This window comes from Podarcis melisellensis (assembly GCF_964234715.1).
Source record: "Podarcis melisellensis genome assembly, chromosome: 7".
NCBI classification, from domain to species: domain Eukaryota; kingdom Metazoa; phylum Chordata; class Lepidosauria; order Squamata; family Lacertidae; genus Podarcis; species Podarcis melisellensis.
In genome coordinates, this window is record NC_138539.1 from 43,585,572 (window position 1) to 43,607,415 (window position 21,844).

Consider the following 21,844-nt stretch of genomic DNA (forward strand, 5'->3'; position numbering starts at 1 on the left):
TTGTTGAATTATTATTATTATTATTATTATTATTACTACTACTACTACTACTACTACTAATAGTACTAAAATTTCTATATTGCCCTTCATCCGATAATCACAGGCTGTTTACAATATAAAAACAAAAAAATGCACACCATAGTAACAAACAAACAAATAACCCTAAAGGTAAAGGTACCCCTGACCGTTAGGTCCAGTCGTCCAGTTAGGACGACTCTGGGGTTGCGGCGCTCATCTTGCTTTACTGGCTGAGGGAGCTAGTGTACAGCTTCCGGGTTATGTGGCCAGCATGACTAAGCCACTTCTGGTGAACCAGAGCAGCACACGGAAACGCCATTTACCTTTCCGCTGGAGCAGTACTTATTTGTCTACTTGCACTGGTGTGCTTTTGAACTGGCAAGGGCAGAGACCGAGCAACGGGAGCTCATCCCATCGCGGGGATTCAAACTGCCGACCTTCTGATCGGCAAGCCCTAGACTCTGTGATTTAACCCACAGTGCCACCCACATCCCACAAATAGTGCTGTTTAATTAGCCAAACACCTAGAAGAAGAGGAATGTTTTTGTTTGGCACCTAAAGATACGTAATAAAGGCACCAGGTGAACCTCTGGGGAAAGCATTAAACAAGGGGAGCCACCCTCCAAAAAGGCCTATTATTGTATTGCGACTCTCCAGACCTCTTGTAGAGAAGGCATATAAAGAAGGGCCCCAGATGACTGCAGGGTCTAGTGTTATTCTAATTGTTACATTGTGCTATACATCACTTTCTGGTTTTTAGTGGTGTAAAAATATTTTTAAATGAATCATTTAATTATATTTTTCAAACGCATCTCCTTCTGGTGTTATTTAACAGATAACATGGCTTCATTGAGAGAGTAACTCATGTGCAATCTCAAGAGTTCATAGAAAACAGTTTGCAGAGAAGATGACTAGTTGTTGAAGCGAACAGGAACCCAGGGATAGGGTGGCTTCAAGCCTGGGAATTCCAAGGAGTCTAGAAAACAGGGAATGAAGGCAAACTCATCAGGACCCGTGATTAAGGGGTCTTGTTCCCATCTGAGTCAATTCCAATAGACTTAGTCTGCAGTTTTTATACATTATCAGGCCTAGCCAGGGTTCACACATCCTTGCCTTGGAGCGAGATTGGCTGGCCCCAGCTGCTGAGCAACTTCATATCTGTTCTCCTCTTGAATAAGGGTTGGCTCTGTCTTCTGAGTTGGCTAGCACAAACCTGTTTGGGAAAGAGAGGGAAGGAACTGGTCAAATTATGCAAGCGATTGCTTAACAGCAACCACAGATGGGATGGCTTTAAAAGTGGGTTAGACAACTTCATGGTTTAGAAGGCTATGTTCTACCTCCACTATCAGAGGCAGTCTGGTCCTGAATAGCAATTGCTGGGTATCACAAGTGGGTTCAGTGCTTTTTTGCTCAAATCTTGCTTTCAGACTTCCAAAAGGTTGGCCACTGTGAGAACAGGATGCTGGACTAGACTGGTCATCAGTGGCGTAGCGTGGGGGGTGCATGGGGGGCCGGCTGCACCGGGCGCAACATCTGGGGGTTAGGGTTAGGGGGCGCAAATCCACGGGTTAGGGGGTGCAAATTACTTGCCTTGCCCCGGGTACTGACAACCCACGCTACGCCACTGCTGGTCATAGGCCTGGTCTGGCGGGGCTCTTCATATATTCTTATGTTCTTAGCTATTCAGTTAATTTCTTCAATTTCTCTCACAGATTTTACTCTTAAGTCCCTTTTTACATTGTTCATATTGTCAGTCATTTTCAAAACAATACGAATATCACTCAGGAGAAAAGATTTCAGGGTTGTTGTTTTTATAAGTAAAACTACATGAACGTTGACAAACGTCTGGGGAACCAGTCAAACCCACTCCATTTTGAAACATTTCTCGACCCTTTATTTGTCCATTTTTCTATTTATTTACTTTCTTCAAAGACAACTTTCCCAATATAAATCTTCGATTTTGTTAAATCTGTGAACAGTTCATTTGCCTCTCGGGTTGCATTTTGAGTTTGTACAGCTGCTTTCTGCCTTGGGCCACAGTGAGTCTGACAAAAATTATCAGTTTCATCGGCTTGCTACTTGGAAGTTCAGAAGCAAATATTAAACCAATTCAGACATGTGTGAGAGACTGACCTTCTGGATAGGAGGATGAGGTGCACTGGCGAGCACAGCGGTTGGGTGGTAGGGATAATGGCAGGAAGATGCATCAACTTGCATTTTAAACTACCTTCTCCTGTAAGTGGCTTTATGGTGGAAATAGTGGACCTAGAAAGGAGAAGAAAACATTGTGAGGTCTCTAAAGGTGACATAAAAGTAACAGGCATTTGTTCTAATGGAAAACATTGGCAAGAATAGTATTGACATCCACATCCCATTTTATTGACATTCTTTAAAGCTTGGATCACTAGTGTCTGCTTGCTTTGATATATGACTAATAATAATGAGAACAAGAAACCTGTTGCCTAATGGGGGCTGTCCAAAGTCATGACCCATGTGATCCTGCTGAATGTTTTCTGCCTTCGAGACAAGAGAAGTCTTGTTCTAAGTGGTCAGTTTACTTTGTAAATGGGGAAAAAAATCAAGTCCTAAAATTAGGGTCTTTGGGCACTTTAATATGTAATCTGAAAGCTGTTCCTGAAAGTCACTGGAAGATCAGTGATTTCACAGAGTGAAAATAGATGGTTTAAAAATACAAATTACTAAATTGTATCCAGATTTAATAGGACTTGACTCACGCTGAGTTGCATTTGTCTGTGCCATGTTGTTGTTTCCGTAAAATTAGATAAATTGATTAATGTTCAGGGTAGATCAGCAACATAAAGAATACAGAATGTGATATAAATTGGAAACATGTATGGCGTTTCTCTGGACATCAGCAAGAGATACCACTAGGCTTAAAAACTTGTATTGTGGAAATGAGAGTGGTCCTCTGTCCAAAGCTTTTAATGTCTACTCTAATGTTAGCAACCTTACTGGATCCACCTTGATTAACATTCACTCACAGAAGGTCATTATGTATTTTATTTTGGAAATAAATCAAATGGGACACTAGAGGGGACAACCAATATCAAAATGCTGCTCATCCAGGAATCTGGATGGCTTAGGCTACAATCCAAAACCCATTTGCCCCTCCTGCAAGCCCTGCCAGTCCTTGCTGACTTCCACCCATGGAACAATGCCAACATCATTCTGCCAGCACAAAAATGCTGGCATTGCTTTGTGATGGCAGAGTGATACTTGCATCACTACATGGTTGGAAATCAGCATGGAACTCCCTGGTCCACCTGCAAAATGGGTGGGTGGGTGGGCAGAAGGCCCAGTGGCAGAATCCCTGTTGGTAACAGCTGATGGAAAACCTCAAAAGGAGGCATTCCAGCGACAGAGAGGAGCTAAGCTAGCCCAGGATATGTTGGATTCAAAACCAGCCCCTTTGCCTCCACTTGGCAGGAAGTGGAAATGATGGTTGAAAAATGAAAGGCTAATGGCATCATAAGTAAAATGAAATGCTGAAATAGTTCTCTTCTGATTTAGAATTGCAACACTGGTGTCTTTCACACGTGGGGGAGGAACACAACCCCAAGAATGAAAACATGAAATATTCAGAATATTAGAATCAAAAGAGAGTGGTTACTAGATTTCACATGCTTAGATTATTTTGGTTTAGAGCCAAATACCACAAAAAATCTTAGCCCTGAAGGTTTATGTTGCAATAAGTTTTAAATAGAAGAAAATTATGTGTATGGGTAAAAGTACTTCTAATGGGCATGCCTTCTTCATTCAGCATCACTTTCAAAGATGTTTTAAGAAACTATTGAAATGGAAATGAATTCCGTACTGCCCTATTTTCATTGTAAATATCTGAGGAGACAAGTCCTCTCATTAAGTTCAAAATGGATTCAAAAATTCACATTGATAACATATCACCGTGTCATGTTCATTGCCATAGTATTGTTTTCACCATGAAATGTTACTATCACTGAGCTTGATTAATGCAAAAACGTGGATTCAAGAAATTCCAGTGACCAAGGTCAGTGACTCCTAGTGACTTAAAGATGCTGACTGCAAATTGACTTTTCTCTCATTTTCAGAATTGGGAGGCTTTTTGATGGCACAGAGCCAATTGTTTTGGACAGCCTGAAGCAGCACTACTTCATTGACAGAGATGGCCAAATGTTCAGATATATCCTGAATTTTCTACGAACATCAAAGCTCCTCATACCAGATGATTTCAAGGTGAAATTTTATGCATCGTCATCATCCTATTTGAAATGTTTAGAAAGGAGGTAGAGTAATCAGAACTGCCATGTGCCGGGAGCAAGGCTTGTGGGTTGCATTGATGGATGCTGGCAAATAATAGATCTCTTAAATGAATATTTGAAAATATTGAGCATACAGTTTAACAAGTGAATTATAAAACTTATTTCATATCATGGGAGGAGTCTGTGCATGTTAAGCATGCTTCCACCTGACATTTCCTGAACACATGAACAGGGAGGCAGTGCCTGTGAATAGAGGAAAGTGTGAGATGAACCACCAGACACTCTTAAACTGTAGACATCCATACCATTGAATGCCCCCCCATGCAGTTTGGTTGCCATTTGTATAACTGAGACTTAACCTATGATCATAAGCCACCATAAGGGTAACATTGTCAGCTGTACTCTGATTGAAGACTGCTATCTTTCCATTTTGAGTCCCTGAGAGGCACATGGAAGGTAGGTCTGTAAACAGCTACCAGTCTAATAGTTAAATGGAACCTCCAAATGGAGAACAATGTGCCCCTGAATACCAGTTGCCAGTGGGCAGCAGCAGGGAAGGGCCACTGACTTTATGCCAGGGGTGGGGCACATTCCCACCCAACCCACAGTCTCTCCTGCTTCCCCCAGCAGCATGGCTACTGTTGGGAACAAGATGGACTGTTGTCTAATCCAACAGGACTCTTAACATTCATAGGAATGCAGTCAAAACCTTAGTCACTCCACCAGTTTATTGAGCATTCATCTTTATTCATTTGGAGAAGGTTGGCAAAGAAGTTAGATAATGGCCCCTGTTGATCTGATTTCTTCAGAGCTTCTGTATCGTGCTAAGTAATTGTTGTCCCTCACTTCCCTTACTTGTAAAAAGTTCAGATTGTTTTTTGGAAGCAGGTTGGTTGTGCAAAAGCACCAGATCCACTTTAACTGCACAGCCTACACAGTTGAATCCTAATCGCAGAATGAAGCAACAGCCTCAGAGCAGTCCCCACGTAGAATCTTGACTTGAACCAGATAATTGTAGGCTATTCATACAAATCATCTACTTGAATGAGCAACGTAACCTGTGATCAAGGAGCTCATGATTTATTTATTTTTATTTGCTGCATTTGTACTCAAGTTTCCTTCCAGGAGATCAAGGTGGTATGCATGTGCTCTTCTCTCTTTCTCTTCCCTGTTTATCCTCAAAGTAATCCTGTGATGTAGACTTGACTAAGGGAGAATAACTGGTCCAAGTCACCCAGTAAGCTTCATGACTAAGTGGAGATTTGAACCTGGGTTTCCCCCATCAGTCCCACTACTTTTCTGTAGTTAAGTGTATTTAAGATCGCAGTTCTGAAGAATGAAATTATCCAGTACAAGGATGCAGCCTGCTTAAACTAATATAGATAGATAGATAGATGATAGATAGATCATAGATGATAGTGAAAATGTGGGTCCTATCAGCAAAAATAATACACTTCCATACACGTGCAGAAAAACTTTTTTAAAACACAAGTTTAAATGAGCAACTTTAGTTTAATTCATAAAACCTATTCTTACTTTAAACAGCTGGCTTTTAAAACTATACACCTCTGTGTGCCATCATAATTAATATTTTCTGGCCCTCTTTTTTAATCCACACCTTAATATGATATGCCCTAACATGGCATTTGTTTGCATTCAGATGGGTGGTTTTTTTCTCTCTCTCATTCAGATTTGATGGGGGAGGAACCGTGAAAAGAGGTGAAGAATTTCAAGATACTGTGTAATTGTTTTATCCCTCTTGCTTGAGGGGCTGTATTTTCACACAAAAAAAAAAAGGTTTTGTGTGAGCACTCTTAAAAACCCAGCCTCAGGTTATTGGAAACATCTGGCCCCACTTATCTGCTCAGTAGGAAAATCAAAATGTGTTTGACTGATGAAATGAGCTCTAGCTCCAGCCACAGAGCTAAACTGCAGTCTTTACAAAACCCCGTAGTACCAACTTGCCCTTCGCAAGCATTCTTAGGGCACACCACTCTTTAAATGGCGCTGTCTAAAAATAGCCTTTAAGCGCATATGTCCACATGAGACTCAGCATCTGCCTCTACACTGTCCCTAATGGTTTTCTTTCCTGAAGGTAGGTCAGTCATTTAAAAGGGGGGAACAACGTTGCCCTTCTTGTTCACTGTTCATATTTGTTTTCCGTGTAGGTAAAATAGATTTAAAACCTAGCCACTTCAAATTGTGATGATGTCACTGTCCATTCTGTTTTGATACATAATATAACTGAGTCCAGTTTTGAAGAGACATTCAAGGTCACCTAGTCCAAACTTGTGCCACGGGCAGGATTCTTTAGACAGAAGGTATCTCTGACACATTTTTTCCTCTTGGAAGAAGTCTAGAGAACAAGATCTTATCACTTTTTGTGAGCAGCATTTTCCACATACAAGCACTTCTTACTCTCCAAGCCTGAACCAGCTCTTGCTATAGCTGGAACCAGTTGCTTGCCAGCTAGTCTTCCTCTCTATGGGAGCATGTTCCTCTGCTATTTGAAAAATTCTTATACCCCACCCAGACCTTGGTCTTCCCTTTCTCACCTTAACTTGTAATATGAATTTTCAATTCCTGTTTTTTTCCTTGCTGATTTTGATTTCTCTCTAGCTTTTGCTGGAATTTTTAAACTGGACATTATGATCCTGGTGAGGCATGCTTTGTGGGCTTTCTATGTCATGGGCCAGTTCAGAACTTTGGGTGTATCTTAAATACTTTTGGGGTGGGGTCCACACAGCTGCAGGCCATACCTCTCTGATCCTCCATCTACCTTGCAGGTACTTGGTGGCCAGGCTAGCTAGTCATTTCCCTGACTCTTACGATGTTTTAGAAATGTGCTGGTCTGTTTTCTGGTTGGGGCGGGGAAATGTTACGGTTTCCTCTGGTATTGTAGACTTTTATCTTCATTGTTTTGCATAAACACACACAAAAACACATTTACTGGTTGTTATCTTTTTTGTAAAAAGCATAGTTTTCTATGTCATGTGTTTGTGATTTCAAATGTAAGTTTTTTGGAGACTTTTTAGGTAACTAATAAGTCCTAATAATAATTCTGGTATTAAGTGTTATATACAAATATGAAAACAGGACCAAACATCAATACTAATGAAGAAGATATTTGGGGATGTGGCCAGGTATCTACACGTATCAGGTTTGCCATAATCTGTCTTATCCCAGAATGTACATTATTTCTGGCCATTGCATCTAGACTTGGGTGGGGGGTGGGTATTGTTTTTGTTCGTTATTATGCTTTTTTGTTTTTATATTATAAACCACCCTGTGATCTTTCAAAGGGGAAAAATGTTTCTAGAGTTGCCTAGCCTCATCCAGATGTATGTATGAGTCGGGATGCCTCATGCCATTTACAATGAGGTCAAAATGCATTTTTTCCTTTTTAAAAAAACAACACACACACACAAGATCATATTGATGACCTTTACTGCTTAGTTCAGATGTGAGCCAGATAGTCAGCACTTGGAAATATCTCATAATTTGAAGAAAACATTGACTCTCATTAATATTATTATTTCTGTATTAGTACAAGCACACACAATACTCTTGTCAAAGCACATATGAGCCAAAGTATAAACTTTAAAGCCACAAATATAGTTAATTCAAAACACACACACCAATGTAATTATTATATGTAGTACAATAAAATGTCGTAAAATACATCTTCCTAGCAGTGGGTTCAGAATAGAGACTATTTTGAGACCAACCATTTAAATATTAGTCTTTTGGTGCATATTAAATATTAATCGTTGGTTGTAGTCATATTCCCACTTACCTGGGAGTATGCCCCATTGAACTTGGTGGCACCTACTTCTGAGTAGACATGAATAGGATTGCATTATAAATAACATAACTTTGAATGTTATATGGAACCATGTCTAAATGTTCACTTAAGCTAATAGATTATGTTCCCTTTATCCATCAAGACAGTTGTCATATCAAAGGGAATGTAGTCCCCCCCCCCTTTTAACAAATCGATGTTATGTGTCCTAAATTACTGTATTTCCATTTTGATGCTTTCAAACACCAGTCTTTACAACCTTCCCTATTATATTAACTATATTTCTGTAGCAAATGTTGTATCCCTTGCTTCTTAGATGGTCTGGTCTAGAGGCCAGTCTGTGTTCAGCACCAACTTTCTCTTCTTTCCATTTATTTTCTATTGTACTGTACTGGGAACTAGCATGGCAATTGCCCTGCGTCTAGTCCCCTAGACTTAGTTGTATTCTGATGTCGCATGTGCTTTCCTCAAACTTGCTCAGCATCAATTGTCACTGGCAGGGGCAACAAAATGCATAAGAAAATAGGAGGCTGCACTATTATGAATCACGACAGGCTTAGTCTTATCTAGTTCAGTACTGTCAGTGCAGCCTTGCTTAGAGATGCAAAGGACACGGGTGGCGCTGTGGTCTAAACCACTGAGCATCTTGAGCTTACTGATCGGAAGGCTGGCTGTTAAAATCCCCATGACGGGGTGAGCATCCGTTGCTCTGTCCCAGCTCCTGCCAACCTAGCAGTTCAAAAGCATGGCAGTGCAAGTAGATAAATAGGCATCGCTGTGGTGGGAAGGTAAACGGCGTTTCCATGCATTCTGGCTTCCGTCATGGTGTCCTGTTGCACCAGAAGCAGTTTAGTCATGCTGGCCACATGACCCAGAAGGCTGTCTGTGGACAAACGCCAGCTCTCTCAGCCTGAAAGCGAGATGAGCACCTCAACCCCATAGTCGCCTTTGACAGGACTTAACCATCCAGGAGTCCTTTACCTTTACAGGGAATTGAGCCTGGGATCTTATGCAGGCAAACAATGTATGCTATAAATGAGCCATAGTCCTCCCACTCCTTAGCCCCAACCCCAACAAACAGTATGGTGACTGCCTGGACATGGGTAAGCTTACAACTCATAGGGGAGCAGAAAAAGATAATGCAAGGCAGAAGCATCCCTATTAATCGTGGTGTATATTTCTTCCATACGACCTTCTTAGATGGGGAAGGCGAGCAGTTCCTATCCACGTGTTGAAGTGAATTCAATATTGAGTTTATTTTTCTTATATACTGTAGATGTAGGATGATGAGATCCAATGTTGCACTGGTAGGCATGTCACCACTGCAGTCCCTCTGCCCCCCAACCTTCCCATAGGAGTTTTTGGGTGGCAAACAAGAAAGAGGCTGCAGTGGAAAGGAAATGATGAGGAAGTCTGTTCCACAAGCAAGTTGACAATGTTGGATTGCCATTCGTTTCCCAATAGCGGCATGTATGTTTCTCGTTGGCAATGAAAATTATGTGTCTTTCAGGATTACAGCTTGTTGTATGAAGAAGCAAAGTATTTTCAGCTTCAGCCCATGCTAGGGGAGATGGAAAGGTGGAAACAGGATCGGGAGACATGCCGGTTTTCAAAATCCTGCGAGTGTTTGGTTGTGCGAGTTGCTCCGGATCTTGGAGAGAGGATTACCTTGAGTGGCGACAAGTCTTTGATAGAAGAGGTTTTCCCAGAAATTGGTGATGTGATGTGCAATTCAGTCAATGCAGGTTGGAATCACGACTCAACACATGTCATCAGATTTCCTTTAAATGGCTATTGTCATCTCAATTCAGTTCAGGTATGTAGACACCAGTATATCAGTTTTGGGGCAAGCTGATAAATATGTGAGCCAGAGTGAGGTTTTAAAAAACAAACAAACAAAAACTTTGAAAGTAAATCAATCCAAGCCCTTCCTTAGAGGATCGGTTGTATTCTCTTTCTTATTATTTATTAAATTATTATTCATTATTAAATCTGTATACTGTCCTTCATTCTTAGATATCGGGGCAGTTCACAACATAAAAATACAATATAAAAACCACAAAATATGTAATAAAAATAAGAACAAAAACAAGCCAATGATTCCCCCTCCCACAACACATTTTATTTGATACACTGGATCTAATGGCTTGTGCTGAACCTATTCAGTAGATAATGGAGCATGCAGATGCTTCTGAGAACAAGGCAGTTTCCATGTTCTCAGCAGCAGCTGCATATGACATGATGAGAAGAGCCACGTACCATCACTTAAATGAATCGGGTTAGTGAAAAAATATGTTGCAGAACTCATCCTGGAAAGTATTGTTGAATATCTATGGGGAAGATACATAGGAGGCTAACCATTTATGGAACAACCTGTGGTGGCTTATGAGATTTCTCTCTACTCCATGGTGTCATGTTTAGGAGCTATTTTCAACAATTGTTACGGGTTCAGGAACATTTTATTTAGCTGCCAGAATTTAAAAACATCTGATATTCTACATGATTGACACAAGACCTGTCTTTAGTTTAGACCTGTCAACTAGTACGTCTACCCCTCTATCCTACACTACTTTACCCTAACTTTCCTAGTGCGGGGAAACAGTTGAAGTTTGAATATTATGCCTTCTCAGTCTACACACACACACACAGAGAGAGAGAGAGAGAGAGAGAGAGAGAGAGAGAGAGAGAGAGAAAATCCTGAAGAATAAGGTCTGGTCGTATCTGATTAATGTTCAACACCTGTATTCCAATCAGTCTTTGAAAGACCTTGACTTGAACATTTGGTTTGTTCTGTTTTAATCAATGTCTTTTAATTTACATTGAAGATTCAAGATTAAAACAAATCCCTACAGCTACAGTTTAAAGATACCAGTTGCATCCTGCCCCAGATCATTTTAACTTTGGCTTCTAAACACTGGGCCAAATAAAGAAGTTCAGAGATCACAGAAGTACTAGAGGATTGGAGATTATGAGCACGTTTATATCCTAATTTTCTTCCATCATGAAGTGTTCCTAAATGGTCTCCCTTCCTAGATGGTCTCCTATCCAGACTCAAACCACCTTAGCTTCAGCAGTATAAGTCCATCATGTACTCTCAGAACATCCTTCTGGAGTTCCAAAAGCATGGAGCATTTATCAGGAAAACCTTTGTGTGTCTGTGTCATAGGCCTTTAGAATAATCAAGAGGATGCTTACATTAATCTTAGTGAGCACATTAGGTGAAGGGATATTTACCGTATTTTCAGTTTTAGTTTTCCAGTGAGAGTTTGAAAGGGAGCCTAGATGTTAATGGAGTTTTACTGCTACACCACAATCATCTGCATGTCTACTCAGGAGTAAGCCCCATTGAGTTAAAGGCACTTACTCATCAGGTGAGCAGTAAGTCAGATCAAAGGCAACAACCTTGAAATTAGCGGACTTTTCATGTACTTCCTTCCAATTTAGATATTTCCATATAGATGTTGGGTGTGTCTCATCTCTCTGTACACATGTTAATTGACTTAGCATAGGGCCCTACAGATATCCTTTATATTGTGCATTCACGAAAAGCTATTCTCACAATAGTATTGTAGTGCTTATAGGCAACTTCACTTTCAATTCCATTTGCTCCTGCAAAGGTTTTGGGACAAACATACTACTTAGTTTCCAGCAGCTGCATATCCCATAGTTTGCCACTGAAATCCTGTAACTTTCCATACCACAAAAGTTTGCAAGGGAAAGGGGGTTGTCCTGCTTTTGTTGTGCCACAGCAGAAGTGTCTTTCCGGGTGGCAAAAACGTAGCATCTTTAGGGAAGCATCACAGAACGACTGATAAAGTGGAACGATGTGTGGATGTTCCACTATAAATCCACCACTAATGCACTATTATTGCATCCATGACCTGTTGGAGTACCCAAAATAAAGCCCAGAATGGAAGGCTCATAAGACACTGTACCTCTATCAGTTCACTTGTTATTGTCATTACCACTGACATCAACTGGTGGCCAGTTGGCCATGGATTGGGAGAAATGGTTCTCATGCCAAAGATTGGCCCATGGGCTGGAAGTTTCTCACTCCCGCACTGATGGGACGACGGATTTGGATGTTTCCCTATATTTTTTTTAGAAATCATGCAAAGGTGAATGGAATGAAGAGGTTGCAATTTCAGTATTCATTTAACTACAGTAGCTGCTGTTAATGTCTTGAAATTTACCAGTAGTTATCATTGAGGAGGGAGTTTATGTTGCATAAATATAAAGTAGTTAAGCATATAATAAAAAGTACATGAAAACAGATTTTGTTTTTCACAATTACACTGCTGCTGCTGTTGTTTTTAATCTTTTGTTCTGACCCAATCTTTTCCTCGTCCTATTTTGTAGGTACTTGAGAGGTTGCAACAAAGAGGCTTTGAAATTGTTGGCTCCTGTGGAGGAGGGGTGGACTCTTCCCAGTTCAGTGAATATGTACTTAGGCGAGAACTCAGAAGGACATCTCGTTCATCCTCTGTCATTCGAATAAAGCAAGAGCCTCTGGACTAAGGACATTTTTTTTTCTTACAAAAAAGGGGACCCTTTTCCATGGGCAGTCGGAACACCAAAAGAGCTCTGGAATGAAACATTGAATAAAGACACATTTATATCAAATATAGAGACCATACCTGTATTGATACAGGAGCATTTGGATTAGTAATAATAACCTCAAGGTGTAAAATATGTATATGTAAAAAGTTAGAAATGCAAAAAGAAAGAAAAACCCCTTAAAATAGTAGGTGAGATTGGTGCTGTGAGGGCCATTAAGTGTCCTAGGCCATAGTCAGGCCTGATTTACAATAAAGAAGCCATTGCCAGAAGGGGAGGCTCACAGCTCCCTTCCATTTTCCATTGCCAAATGGTGATCTGTTTTTCAGCATGTACATCCTGAATCAGGTTTGCAGGTGTTTGTGTTAGAGATGGCTGGGCACAACTCTAGAAAGCATCCATCCATTACACAACAGAGGTCATGAACAGGAAGTCACACACTTCTGTCCGTCTGACAGATGTGAACCATCTTATTTTTTTATCAGATGGAGTCAGAATTTATTCCTACATGGCAGAGTTGCTCTGGTTTGACTCCAGTGCATTCATTTTTACTATTTTTTAGTCAAATGAAGTACACTAAATTCTGTTAATGTCCTGATTTAAGTCAACAATAGTAAAGAAAAAATGAAAAATGTTTAAAAATCAAGATGAGCATTTGCTTTTAACTTGCTCTATTATGCATCTGATACATTCATTGGACAGTAAGTGGTGCTGAATTCTGTGCACAAACAACAATATGAAGGCACAAATACGTTACTTAAAGAAAGGCAATGTGCTTTATCTTTAGTTCATAGTGGCAAACGGTTCTGATGCACCTCAGGGTGCTTCTTTCTCTCCATCATTGAGACAAGTGACCTAATGTTGGTTAGTACGATCTTTTCAGTCCTGGGCAATTATGTTGTAAAGTCATTAAATGCAGGCCTGTACAACTGCTTTTACGTCTATCTGATGCTAACATCCTTGTGTAGTATAATTTCATCACTGCCCATAAAATCACAAGTATTGTTTTCCTTTCTGAGTAGCATAATTCTGCACAGTTTTGCCGAAGATGTTGTTTTAAGGAGAAGGGCAGGCCCTCCAGCCGCTGAGTAACAATACAGGCAAGTCCCCACATATGTTTGTTTGACTTGCATGTGACTGTGTATACGTGCGGCGCCAATAAATAAATAATGATGGGAGAGACCTGGAAAGTCAAGGGTAGACAGAAAGTAGATCTGGATCTACTAGCAGATCTGTGGATGATTTGCTGTGATTTCTGACTTCCCAAAGCAACAAACAAATGACCCACCTCTGCCCCATATAATACCCTAATGATAAAAACTTAGACTAACCAAGAATGTGTTTTTTGTGTGGAAGGACTGTGCACAACATCCAGTTCTGGCACTTCTGGAATCAGAATTAGTTAATCTTAAATTTATATCTTTTGCAGCAGACTCTGGCTGGTAGATCCTGAAGTCTGCCTACCCCGATCAAAAGGAGCAATTGCAAAGCCAGTTGAGGGGCCACAGGAAATGGTATGACTACTGCTCCGTTGGTGGAGCACAAGATCCACTGGCAGGACAAAACTCACAAAATACAGAGAACTGCAGACAAAACGATCCTTAATACAAAACCTAGTGACCAAAATCAGATAAGGAGAAGCCTGTATTTTAAAAAAGGATCAAAAATACAGTAAAAATAACTATCAGATAACTAACTACAATAGTAAGTTCATAATATCCCATCATAAGCCAAACACACTTTGACACAGAGGTCTTAATCAGTGGCCTTAATATAGAATGAAACATAGTGCAACCATTCTGTAGGCTTTAGCTCTTGACTTTGGCTTCAAATCTCTTTTATTAACAACCAACCAAATTATTTTTCATCTCTGTTTCCATCAATGTAAACTTTCCCAGGATACAACCATACAGATTTACCTTCTTTCTACAGATTCAAAGTGGTATTTTTCGAGGTCACAAGATGTGACAGTTAAAAAGAGACTATAATTGGTTCTCATGCTGGCTTCTATATGTTGGTTATTTTATTGCATAGTACTGAATGTTTTGATTTTTTTCTGTAATGCTCAGGGGGGGGGGGAGAGCCGTTTTAAAAGGGTGGGGGAGGATTTCATTCTCACCTAGAGCTAAACAAGCAAAGCCTCTGGGAAGCATTTTTCATAATTTCCAGAGGAGTAGTGAAAACAACAAAAAGTGTCATGGCACCTTAAGAACATAGAGAGAGGCTGCTGGACCACACCACTGACCTGCGTAGTCCACCATCTTGTTCTTACAGTGACCAGCCAGATGCCTGTAGGAATTCTGCAAACTGGACATGAGCAACAGCACTCTGCCCACCAGCGATTCCCAGCAACTGGTATTTAGAAACATACTGCCTCTTGACAGAGGAGGTAGAACACAGACAAATTCATGGCCACTAGCCCCAATGGCTAAGCCTCATTTAAAGCCAGCCAAGCTGGTGGCCAACACTGCCTCCCATGGGAGTCAGTTTCATATTTTATCTTTTCTTTTATCTGTTCTGAACCTTCCAAAATTCAGATACATGTTCATGAGTTTTAGTGTTATGAGACGGAGAAAAACTTTTGCCTACCCATTTTCTCCATGTTATACATAATTTGGTAAACTTCATCCTGTCACTTCTTACTGATCTTTTCTCTAATTAAAGTTCCAAACTCTGCAACCTTTCCACGTAGCAGGGGTTGCTCTCATTTTGGTCGCCACTTTCTGAAGCTTTTTGAGCGCCACAATATCCTTTTTGAAGTGGGCTAACATGAACGGTACACAGTATTCCAAATGTTGTTGCACTATCGATTTGTATAACAGCATTATGATATCAGCAGATTTATTTTCCTTTCCTTTCCTAAAGATCCCTAGCATGGAATTTGTGATTTTCACAGGTGCTGTTGACATCTTCCATTAGCTACAAGTCTTCCATTAGCTACAAGTCTCGTTCCTGGTCCAGTTCAGACCCCTCCAGTTCAGATTCCAAGAGTGAAATGAAGGTGTATATTTTTTGCTCAGATAAACATCACTTTAAAGATTATTTTGGCGTACTCTTTGATGGACTATAGTCTTGTGCCATAATAAATGTGTTCCTCTTCATTGTCTGTTCCAGAAAGTGTAGCCTGATTATGTCAAGACAATGGCTATCCTTGTGAACAATAATTTGGTTGGTTGTTAATCAAGGGGGTTTGCTTCTCCTTTGAAGGTCTTGCTCTCATTTGAGGTCTCATATACTATAAAGCCAATTGAATTGTTCTGCTTTGTTTGTTATATTTAGACCACCTCTGTCAAAATGTGTTTGGCTTAAGCTGTAATATCCTTAATGATTATGGCCTATTACAGATTTATTATTCAAGTATGTATCTGATAGTTAGTGTAATAACTTTTGTTTCCATTTCCTTCCTTTCTTTTTAGGAACACATTCCTGGCACCTGAGAGCCCCTAGTATGTGACATAGATATCCCAGTGGTGGTGTTTCACAAGTTATGGGGGCCAGGACAGGATGTCTCTAGGTTCTGCAGGGTCCTAAACCCCCTTGTTCCCCTGACACCTCACCAAAATGGGCCTTAAGCTGCAGATCCGGTCTAGTTAATTCCATGCCATTGACCACAATAGGAAGGAAATATAAACGTTTTTGTTTTCTTAACAGTAACAGGGGAAGGGATCTGCTTCCTAATTCTCACCCTTCACACAAGGATCCAGCAGGACTTTGACCATTCTGGTTGCTCTCCCATGGAAACTACCAGCAGCAGCAGTAACAGCAGCAACAGCTTTGCCCACCTCCTCTCCAGATTTGCTAATATAAGGGTTATCTCATTTTTCTTTAGGTCTTCCTTGTAAGGGAGGAACAATTTGAATAATGGCTGGTATATATTTTTCGAAAGGACAGTGGGCATTGAGTTTTATTTTTTTCAAATATTTTTGGTCCCCGTTTAACTTGGAGCATCCTTTGAATTTTTACACTTGGCAAAATTTGAACTACTTAGTACGCAAAGTGCTTACTGAATCACCATTTAAGTCTAATGTATTGCAGCCAGAGCATCTCCTAGCCTCTCGACTGAAACAATTTTTTTCCCTCCCTTGCCCTCTTCTTGGGTTTTTTTGAAACCCAAACAGCACTCTTCCTCTGACTTTACAAACCCAGAAAACAGATACAGTATGTAGTAATTCTTAAAAACTCAAAAGCCAGCACATTGCTTTGGGGTTTGTTTTTAAGTTTTTAATTTGGTCCTTATAAAGGTCTGGTACTGTTGCTATTTGGGTTTTTTCTAAGAACCAACATAGCTGCCTCCATTTATTTTATTGTCTTAAGTTATTCTAATTGCTTACAGTAATTGGTTTTGGCTTGTCTCAACAGAGATTACAAGGTATACAACAGAAAACCCATACTGTTCACAGGTGATGCTTTTGTGGCATAAGACTCACCAGTCACCACATTTATCCTTACCCAAAATACCTTTTTATATGCAATACTGTATATTAAGTAAGCTATGACTACACACTCCTCCTCCTTATGGAACAGTGAACTGAAACAATGGTGCAAACATTCCATTTTATTTTATTTTATTTTATTGTGAGACTTGAAGCTCTGAATTCAAGCTTTTTCCAATCAAACGAAAAGGGTCTATTCTAGTATATCTCAAACCTTCAAAAGCTAAAGGAATTCTTCTGGGTTTTATAAAATAAGGGCAGGTAGTCTTGCATCTCCTAGAGGGTATGGCAGGGGAACTTAAATTGATCATGCCAGGAAATAAGTGGTTAGGATAAATCCCATACACAAATGTTCAGTACATTGATGGCAAAACTCAGAGTTTCCCTACGATATCAGCTTGTAAAATAAAATACAACTTTGCTTTTCCAGTGTGGTGTATATCTAAAGTGGATAAGCTTAAAAATACTGGATAAAATGGCAAATGATGTTAACATAGAGTTGCACTGAGAAGGTAGATTGAGTAAATTTCTGGATTCAGATTTGTAAATTTGGACAATAGCAGTTCTATTGTATTGCTGTTTCTGGATCATTGTTAAATGTTTTGGTTTTTAAATGATGGCAGTTAGTCTTAATGAAATAAATGTATGTGCATTTTTTTATTTAACTTTTTTTTTTTTGCACTGAGGTGAAATGGAAGGAATATGAACTCTGGTACATCCACATTTTAAAAACTGTTCTTAACCAGTAGAATAATCTGTAAACATGTAGGGAAAGTACTTTTTAAGTACCCTACATGTACTTAACTTGGAATATTTTGCATGTTCACTCCACATAACCTTGAAAGAAAAGGGTGGAGATTCTAGATTTGAGGAGTGGGACTATGTGAAATTGTCTCTTGCCCAAAATGTAGCATAATTGACAGACACCAACAGACTATACATGGTTTCGGATTCTGTGTTTTGGTATTTTGAAGAAATACTATCACACAGGAGTTAGTCTTCCCCCTTACAAATGCTGCAGCTTAATGTTGCTGTTCCTGGGCTGCCCTTGATACAATCCGAGGCCCTTATCACTCATCATACTTGTCCAGTTTTCTGAAGCAAACATTAACATCTCACTCCTTTCTAAATCTTTGAATAGTCAGATAAACACTGCATTGAATGTTATTTTTTTGAACTGAATCACAAATTGTGGAGGTCTGGTATGTTAATGGCACTGTACTCTAGGTCGCAGACATGGACTCCATGGTCATGAACTGAATAAAAATAATGCAACAAGGGTAAACAATATGTAGACTTGTAGGTGACACTGATTAGCCCTTTACAAAGAAAGCAGACTCTTTTAACAATCTGTCAAATGTCATTTATTAAATCAGATCAATAGATACAAGCAATAAATATATTGAATAAGGAAAAAACCAGTGATGGCAACCAGCTCTCTTTTTACAGGTTAATAACATTGTGATGCACTGTAGTTGTAATTTAGCTACTTTTTAAAACTAACAATAATGATGAAAATAATTGCATTTGATGCCATCAGCAGGTGCTGTATTTTTGCTGTAATGCATGGAAAAAGGGAAAGGAACATCAGCTGCCAACATTGTGTGTTCTGTCAACATGGTAGCAGAGGGACTGCTGGGAACATACACTGGAAATGCCACACAACGTGACCTTCCTCGGAGTAAAAATGTGGCTGGAGGTGGAAATGAAACTAGGTTCCAAAGGCAAATTGAAGGCACTGTTGCTTATATCAATGATCAATGCATTTTTACCAATACAAATACCTCTTTCTAGTTCCTCATTGTGTGTTCTGATTATTTCCTAAAAGCACCATCAGACCACTATATCAAATATAGAAACTTTGGGGGGGGGGCGGTCATAGTTCAAAAAAGTGAACTTAAAAGTACCAGCTTCTGGTAATCGCAAGTGGGTAGAATGTTGTCACACTCCTGTCCTGCTCGAGGGCAGCCATTGCGAGAAAAGGATGCTGGATTAAGTAGGCCTTTGGTTGCTACTATGTTCTTATGCTGGAAGCAGCCCAGGTAGGTTTTGAGTAGGTTCTTGTTTGATGGTACTGATGCCAGTGGGGTAACAGTCACTTGGATGTGCTGTTAAGGGTGAGTGTGTCAATGCAGAAACTGGAGATTATAATAAATTGAAGCTTGGAGGATGAAGTGAGGAGCCTTTAACGTGTTTTACTAATGCGCAAGCAGTAAACTTGTCCACACTGGGTTGTTACCTGACAGGTCTAGTAAGTATTTGGGAAGAAGCACCAACTGCACATGAAACCAACAGATGGAACCAGCATTCACTGCTGAAGTTGTATCAAAGAACAGCTTGATTCTTCAAGGAAATGTAGTTATTGCTGGTCTCCTTTTAATGTTATACTAAGTTTGGTTTTGCATTTGTAAGCAGATGCTAAATAGTTTTGTATACACCTTCTTAAAAGTTGTATTTGTAGTATATATTTTTGTCTTAAGATGACCAGTTTGCCAAAGAGAGTGTGTGCTTTGAATTGGATTAAATATGGGGGAGGAACCCCCACGACTGCAATATTGACAATTGTTCAAATTATATTTTTATTTTTGCTTAGAAGCTAAAACCAATTACTTCATTCTGTCATTCCTGTCCTGGAGAATTCTATATTATGAATTATTTCTGTTGGACAACTGGTATTTGAATGCAGACATTCTTGCTGCCTGAGGTTTATTTACAGTGGAAATGAAACCAAGAAACCTTCAAGGCCCTCAGGCCAGTTGATTTTCTCAGACTTCAATGTGAGTGGTTTATTATTTCTTGAGGGACTGGAGGGATCACCAGTACCAAGATCAATACTTTGCATTAAGGTTTTCTGTTATCTTTGGCTATTTCCTCACTGATCTGGTTACCCAGGCCTCAAAAAAACAAACAAGCACAAACCTGGACATGTTGGATCAGATGTTCTGTATTTAAGGCTGAAACTGTTTCTGCTTCAAATACAGTCTCATTCTTGCATTTGCAATGCAAGATGTCATGGGAAGAGATGGGGAAGCTGGCTGGTTTGTTGTTTGTAAGGGAAGAGAATCCATAGCCCAAGGCACAGCATCTATCTACATTTTCCTACAAACTAACAACTAGCCTTTGTTGATTTGTATGCTAGCTATTATTTAACATCAGGCTGCATAATTGTATTGTATGACTTTTGCAGGGACCATGTGTGCTCTTCAACAAAAGGGAGAGTGAATGGTTGTGTGTAATTAACTCTTGGACTTGCAATCAGGAATCAAAAAGTAAGGGATATTGAATGCCAGACTAAGTACTCTCTGGCATTTAAGGTAGAACTATGTTTTATATATGGGACGCAGGTGGTGCTGTGGGTTAAACCACAGAGCCTAGGGCTTGCCGATCAGGTCGGCGGTTCAAATCCCCATGACGGGATGAGCTCCTTTTGCTCAGTCCCTGCTCCTGCCAACCTAGCAGTTTGAAAGCATGTCAAAGTGCAAGTAGATAAATAGGTACCGCTCTGGCAGGAAGGTAAATGGCGTTTGCATGCACTACTCTGGTTCGCAAGAAGCGGCTTAGTCATGCTGGCCACATGACCCAGAAGCTGTACGCCGGCTCCCTCGGCCAATAAAGCGAGAGTTGGTCACGACTGGACCTAATGGTCAAGGGTCCCTTTACCTTTACCTTTATGTTTTATATGAGAACACAGGAAGCTGCCTTATAGACTCAGACAAGCATTTAATCTAGTTTGGTATTGTCTACACTGACTGGCTGTGGTCCTCCATGCCAGGAATTGAACTTCTGTTCTTTCATGTGCAAAGTTTACCCTCTTCCTCCTTAAAATCTAGTTCAACTTACTCATGCCTTGACCTCATAAAGGTTTTTATTTCCCTGCCATTGCTTCTTATCATTGTCCTACTGCCTACAGGAAAATGCATACCATTATAGTGTCAAGGCTAAGTTGAACTAGACTGGAGGAAGGGAAATTCTCTGCAAGGCTGCTGTTCAGGATGCCAGCTCATCTCTTTGCAGTGTGTACTTGTGCCACATGTGTCCCTAAGATTTAATGTAATGACTTGTGGTGTGTAGCATTGTTGTTGTTTTTACCATCCCAAATTTCAGAAACTAGTGCTGCATTAGAAATTTTCTCTCCTAAAAGGTAGACTACATGCTCAGTATGCTTGTTTGGAAAGAAACCTCAGTGAGTCTAGTCTCTATGCATCATAAATATTGCATTCTTGAGACCACTCTTGTTTGAGGGCTTGCGCTAAGATGGAAAATTTGTCCTGAAAATTTATCATAACAGGGGTGAGTTCTTCTCTGCAAGCACCAAGCCAGTGGGCAACTACATTAGAGTTGCTATCCTGAGCAGATGGTGGACTGGAGCAAGAGAGCTATGTTAAAAGAAAAAAGAAAAAAAAGTCTCTGTAGTCTGAGCCGGGGAAGATGACAAATGAGCTACCTCGTAATACAAAAAGGGTACTCTATTATGTTGTTTGTCAGCATTAGTTTTCCAGAGGAAAATCTGCACTGTTGGGATGCCTGGTCTTACCTAGTCACTGGTACAAGCAGCATGTGATTTATAGGCTTACAACATGTTAATTGTCTTTCCTAGCACATTCCGCATGTGGCCAGTGGTTCATTTAAAGGCGAGCTGGGCACATCAGTTCTGTGCAGGGCCAGATTTAGGTTTGATGAGGCCCTAAGCTACTGAAGGTAATTGGGTCCTTTATATGTCCAGCTGTCCTTTGTCAACAACAAATTGTCACTGTTTTTGCGTGTCGAGGTCCCCA

General features: G+C 40.1%; 1 protein-coding gene across 8 annotated transcripts in view; it reads left to right on the top strand.

Annotated features, from left to right (window-relative positions):
- KCTD1 (potassium channel tetramerization domain containing 1) overlaps window positions 1-18,866 on the top strand; it is a 51,651-nt gene extending 32,785 nt beyond the window's left edge. For all 8 annotated transcript variants that reach the window (XM_081919530.1, XM_081919527.1, XM_081919526.1 and 5 more), the window contains 3 exons: window positions 4,107-4,251; window positions 9,590-9,895; window positions 12,439-18,866. In XM_081919530.1, coding sequence (XP_081775656.1) covers window positions 4,107-4,251; window positions 9,590-9,895; window positions 12,439-12,597 — 610 coding nt within the window. In that variant the 3' untranslated portion in view covers window positions 12,598-18,866. The remainder of the gene's footprint in view (window positions 1-4,106; window positions 4,252-9,589; window positions 9,896-12,438) is intronic.
- Window positions 18,867-21,844: the final 2,978 nt, after the last annotated feature.